This window comes from Atta cephalotes (assembly GCF_000143395.1).
Source record: "Atta cephalotes unplaced genomic scaffold scaffold00018, whole genome shotgun sequence".
Taxonomy (NCBI): Eukaryota; Metazoa; Arthropoda; class Insecta; order Hymenoptera; family Formicidae; genus Atta; species Atta cephalotes.
The window spans coordinates 4847619-4853736 of record NW_012130082.1 but is presented as its reverse complement, the minus strand read 5'-3'; the positions used below and the strand labels follow the sequence as shown (position 1 = coordinate 4853736).

The 6118-nt window shown below is 35.0% G+C and overlaps 1 protein-coding gene across 1 annotated transcript; it reads left to right on the top strand.

Annotated features, from left to right (window-relative positions):
• The first annotated feature begins 1676 nt into the window (after positions 1-1676).
• Positions 1677-5710, top strand: LOC105618907 (ubiquitin-protein ligase E3A). The gene is made up of 9 exons (XM_012200437.1): positions 1677-1741; positions 3375-3510; positions 3596-3776; positions 3884-4249; positions 4349-4659; positions 4766-4972; positions 5046-5345; positions 5428-5628; positions 5693-5710. Exons 1-9 carry the CDS (start codon positions 1677-1679, stop codon positions 5708-5710), a joined length of 1785 nt encoding a protein of 594 aa, XP_012055827.1.
• The last annotated feature ends 408 nt before the right edge of the window (positions 5711-6118 follow it).

Sequence of the window (6118 nt, the reverse complement as noted above, 5' to 3'; positions counted from 1 at the left end):
CCCTCCCCCTCCCCTCTCCCTCTCTCTCTCTCTTTCTCACCCACGCATTAGGAAACCGAGACCTGTCGAGCTCCATTCTGGATCGATCGATATTACTGCTCCTGCGAGCTGCTCTGTTCTAAACCTTTGCATCCTCTCTCTCACTTTGGCCATCCTTTCGATACCATATGATTGGCCCAGGTTTACCCTCAGGGAGAATGATGTAGGATTTGCATTTATCCTTATGGGTTGATCGCGTGGGAAGCATAGAGATTAAAAGCAAGAACATCAATTTTGATATGATTTTCGATCGCTAAGTACTTCATCGTCTACTGACACTTGCAGACTTTCTTTTAAACATTCTCCATTAGTACTAATAATGAGATTAGAATATAAAAGAGAAGATTAAAAATTCTTCTTAGCGGTTAAAAGTTGAGTTTTATTTTCCTTCTGATGCAAAATGAGGAATTTATTAAGTTTTTTAGTGATATATACATACATATATATATATATGAGACAATCATGATTAGAAAACTGATCATTAACCATTAATCAAAAATTGTAATTGTTAATTGTTCATTTGAATAAATTCTAGGCAATTTTAGAATACCGGGAAAGTACATAAGAATTAAAAAGAACAGCATAATTTAGTGTTCCATTAATCATCTTACGTAACGTTATTGAAAACAATTTACTTTAATTTCTCGCAGAAAGTCGTCGACGTATTGATTTCCGATGAGTAAGTGTCATCAAATAGAATCCACTTGTTCTCCTGAACAATGAGCGATGAGATTTTTCTTGTGTGCGAATTGTTATTCTCGTAATTCATCTTCTTTCATGCATTACTTTTACATAAACGCACGTAGAAAATTTTTCTTCCATTGATTTGATATTTATATAAACAAATCCAATCTGACAGTAATTTCCTGTCACATCTTTTTACGAGAATTTCAAGTGCGAATAATAGAAAATATTAAAGATCTCCATGGATCAATGAGCTGATGGAATTCGACCCAATCTTATTGTAATAAGATAATACGATATATTCATACAAATCGCATTTTATGAACAATATATATATATATATATACATTATTTTTTTTAACGGAAAAAATAAATAAATAAAGTATTAATATAAAAAATAAATTTTTTTTTAATACAAAGATTTAGTATAATTTTTTTGTAATTGTTTGTAATTATCGTAACAGTGAATGTTAATGATTATGATGACAATTTCGATAATTATATACAGACTTTTAAAAGATTATTACAACTAGTTAAAGATAAAATTTTTAATTAAATAACTACTATTTTTTTGTCACAAAATATATTAAAACAAATTACTTTTCAAGTATAATATTAACTTTAATCTGGATTTAATTTATTTTAACTTATTTATTTATTTATTTATTTAATTTATTTAACTTCTTCTAATTCTTAGATATAGAAAAATATAAATAGTCTCTTACATTTGTGGAATCGGGCCTAATAATGTATAATAATATAATACATATATTTAAGAAATGTATAATAATAAAATACAATATATTTAAATTATACATATAATTATTAAAAACATATAATACATCATATTATGTTATAATTGTAATCATACATCTTTCAATGTATACATGTGCAAAATTTAAATCGCACGACAAATCGCGAAATCGATATGTCAACGATCGCGCGCGATCACGATGGATCGAGAATCGCCGTGCACCACCGCGATAACTCGTGGCTCCGTTGGTGCTGATCGCAAACGGTAGACGTCAGTAGACACAGAAAGCAAAAGAAGACGGTGGTGATTCTTTTACTCGAGCGAATTTTCTTATTTTCGCGAGCCGGTTGGAGTTCGCGTCGAGTCCCCGTCGCATAAATCGGGACGATTAATTTAGCCGTCCATTTTCCTAACCTCAAAACATCCGGATTCTCGATATTGATATTTTCCTTTTAAGAATCGTTTTGAATCTCTCTCTTTCTCTCGATCTCGCTCGCTTTTCCTCTCTCCCATTTCCATCCATCTGTCTTCTCTATTCTGCAAGCTTCGTTTTTCGTTATTTTCACTCTCTATGTTTTTCTATTGCCTTTAAACTCTATTTTTCTCTCTCTCTCTGTCTCTCCTCCCTCCGCTCCTTTCCTCTTTCCCCCCGCGCCGTGTCTCTCTGACGTATTGAAAAGTATCCCTTGTCTGCTGTGTGAAGAACGTGATCGTCGTCAACACGCGACATTTAAAGAGCACACACGGTGGACAGACGAGCATTGTGTGGCGTTGTGCGACGTTTCGCTCCGTGGAAGTCCAACTTTTGTGGTACCGAAACTGCCGAGCGGCGGGGACCCCGACGTGTCGCGTAGACGACGATAATTGCTGCGCGCGACGATCGGATTTGGAGTGCGGTGACGAGCTCGCGGTGGCAACGGCTCAGCTTCCTGTCGCCGAGCAAAACAGGCAAAATTCCGACGATTTACGGTCTATGAGCGCCAAGAGTCAGGGGGACCCTGGAGAAGATCACATTTCCAGGTGTCACGAGAGTTGGTTGCGTCCTTTAGCGTTCGTAAAAGAGAACAAAAAAAAGAAAAAAAATAAGAAAAAAGGAAATGCTTGCTCTTTTTCGCGGGGAGTAGAGTGTCGTCGCGTGTTTGACAGCGTGTTTGTTCCGAGAGTTTATGTGATCGAGAGACAGACGCTCGGTTCTCCGATTCATACGCGTGTTAAAATCGATCGGCGGATCGAGATGTTCTCATGAAACATTGTGGAGGTTCTTTGCCGCCTTCTATCTTTTCTCTCGCCTTCCTTAGCACGATCTCCCTTTCTTTATCTCTCCTTTTCCCGCTCCGTCACTTCGTCTCTCTCATTCTCACTCGTTCCTACAAAAGATTTGTTTACAGCAACGTAGTACTTTACTTTCGTCATGTGAAATCGCGAAATCGTGAGGCCGTCTATTATTAGCACTTTTGTTTTGGTGCAACGACACTGATCGTCTTATGTCTATTTCTAACAATGTAGCTTAAGCTCTTTAAACTTTAATTTATTTTGTAACTTTTTTTCCTATAATTCTAAGAATGTTCATTTCTATCAATGTAGATTAATCATAATTTTGATTCAATTATTCTTCATCTTTTTCTAATTCTTAGAGATTATTCTATGATATTTGTTCTTTAATAGTTTCTTTTTTGCTTGATCAGTTTCACATAATCTTTTAAAATGACTAGATATTTTTATATAGACATGAGAAATGACATTTGTACAGACATAAAAACTGAATGTTTTTTGTTTTTAGAAACATATTAAGCAATAAAATTTTATAAATATAAAGTACATTTATTTATAATCGTGAAGTAGAAAGTATTAAGGATTTAGTTTACATATATTTTATGTTGTACTATCATTTTTGTAGGGTAGGAGCTGAGAGCCCTTGCAGCGACATGAAGCGCGCAGCTGCAAAGAAGCTCATTGAACGTTATTTTTACCAACTCACGGATGGATGTGGAAATCCTCATTGTGACAATCAGCATTGTGCCTCCAGTGGCAAAGTATGACTTTAAAATCCAATTGTCTAGAACAAACTATAATAGAAATTAAATAATGTTTTGTGCATCTTATTTGATTTCATGCTAGGTAACTAATCTTACTCCAAATCAAGCAGCCGCACAAGCGATACAATTATTTTCGCAAGAAGCAAGACTGTGCGATGGTACACAACCCAGTAAAGTTGCTCGAACTACTATAGAGCCTGGACAAACGTCATTAGCTAAGAGTCTACCTGTAAAAAGTGTTAATTCTACAAGCTCCGATGAAGGTATTCAATAAAATTTTAATTTTTGAAGCAAAACATCTAATTATTGTATCAGGCAATATGCAAGACTATTCAATTATACTTTAATGCAAATAATACTTTTTCATTAGGAAAACAAGAGTCATATCTTACGGAAGCTAAGCTTCTGGATATTATAGGAAAATGTAAAGCAGAAGATTCATATTCTTTATTAATTCGTACTTTGGGAGAAGTGTTTTCTTCTGGAAAAGCATTAAGTCTCAGTTTTCAAAAGACTGAGAAAAGTAATTCTCCTTTGACGGCACTTCTTGAACGAGCACCAGACAGTTTGTTAAGGCCACCCGCAGATTTGAATAAAGAAGCAGTACGATCTTTACAGGGAGAAGATAAAGAAGAAGATAGCAGTGATCCATCACCTACAGTTCCTAATAATGACGATACTAGTGTTGACTTACCATCGGTCCGTAGAGCTTTTGAAGCGCTTTGGTCTCTGCCAGGTATGAATAAATACGATTTTAGGTATGAATAAATGCTATTTTAACGTCTCGATACCTTTCTAATTAAATCAAACACGTATTTTTTCCTCATTTTATTAGGTGAGGTGTTCGAATCAGCTCTGGTCAATGCGCTAGTCACTTTGGCCGATGATATAGAATTAGATCTGAGAGTATTTCGTATGGTACGTTGGGACAGCATGGATAGTTTGTTAAACGTATTTCTCATTGTTTTTGAAATTCCAATGCTCGGAAATAGCGAATATTTGGAATTGGCTCTCCATATGCTGTGTAAAGCGTTGAGCTGTGTACCAGTATTGGCCCAAGCCAAGTTAGCACGCGTATGGGCCAAGCATTGTAAATCGCGACTTCCAAGTCTTCTGCAAGCACTTCAAGAACTCATAACTGTCAAGGTACATTCTCTAGACTTTGTCGATAGCATCTATTTTACTTGCTTAGATCTTAAAACAATAAGTATGTTTATTTCCTGATCATAAAAGATTTGGTATCGCGTTAAAGGTAATTGGAGGATCCTTCACACGTGATTATTGCGTCCAAGATGCAGACACTATTACCGCACCTACGAAAGTTATGAAAATTCTATATTATGCGAGTATGTTGGCTGGTGAATTAGATCCTCCTGAGTTAATTTTGAGCGACGAAGGTGAACCGGCTAGTAGCGACAAAAGTACTTCACGATCAGCGGTATCAGGACAGATCCCTCAGGTATCTCTGTTAATTAGCTTAATCTGGCATACATTATTTTGTACGATAAATAAAAGAGCAATATATATTTTAGGATTTACTAGCGACAGAATTAGGAATTACTGCACTGGATGCACGTAAACCTTTCATACCATTTACTGATTTTTACAATGAGCCACTTAGCGATGCCATAGAGATGGACAAAGATTTCGCTTATTACAAAAGCGAAGAGCCACAGAAATTTAGCTTTATGAATTACGCTTTTATTCTCACGCCAGCTACTAAAACTTTGGGCTTGTATTATGATAATCGTATTAGAATGTATAGCGAACGACGTATGAGCTTTTTGCAAACCGTTGTCGGGCAACCGACTAATCCATATCTCAGATTAAAGGTTTGTTGATTTGAAGATGAATAACGAGGTGATTAACTTTGGAAAAAACCATCAGTGTGAATTTTGTTTTTAACTTAAACAGGTACGAAGAGATCATTTAATAGATGACGCATTGGTGGAATTAGAAATGGTGGCGATGGAAAATCCATCTGATTTAAAAAAGCAATTAGTTGTCGAATTTGAGGGAGAACAAGGTGTTGACGAAGGAGGTGTATCTAAAGAATTCTTTCAATTAGTTGTTGAAGAGATATTTAATCCTGATTTTGGCATGTTTACTACTCAGGTAAGAATTTGCATGATTAAATAAATTTATGTAACTCTTTTATTTTTGTCTTATTTTGTTTTAGTGTTTAAGGGAATCCTAAGGATAATTAGTCATCCTTAGGATCCCCAAATAGCATTTACACACAGACGATTTACGTGTCGCTGACATAACACTATATCAATATCTCATTCATGCCACACATACACATAAATTTTTGTGTAACAATTACGTTTTAATTTAGACATCTAAGTGCAATTTTAAGAACTCCACTATTTTTTCATACAAACTACTAATCTGAATTGAATTACTATTTCGTAAGTACAGATTGCATAGCTTTTATATGAGGCAAATATTGTCACAACGTAACAAACAGCTCTAGAACGTCATATTGAACAAAAAATGTTAAGATCTCAATTTCGAAATTTTTTGTCGTTTTCAGCGTAAACTTCACTTCACATGTATTATATATTTCACATGTATATATATATATATATATATATATATATAT

What these genes read in the sequence shown, in the direction of transcription:
- LOC105618907 (XM_012200437.1), top strand. Translation starts at nt 1,677, where the DNA reads ATGGATCGAGAATCGCCGTGCACCACCGCGATAACTCGTGGCTCCGTT. An exon ending in TTCTACAAGCTCCGATGAAG is followed by an intron (nt 3,777 to 3,883) that starts GTATTCAATAAA and finishes CTTTTTCATTAG; the next exon opens with GAAAACAAGAGTCATATCTT. An exon ending in TATCAGGACAGATCCCTCAG is followed by an intron (nt 4,973 to 5,045) that starts GTATCTCTGTTA and finishes TATATATTTTAG; the next exon opens with GATTTACTAGCGACAGAATT.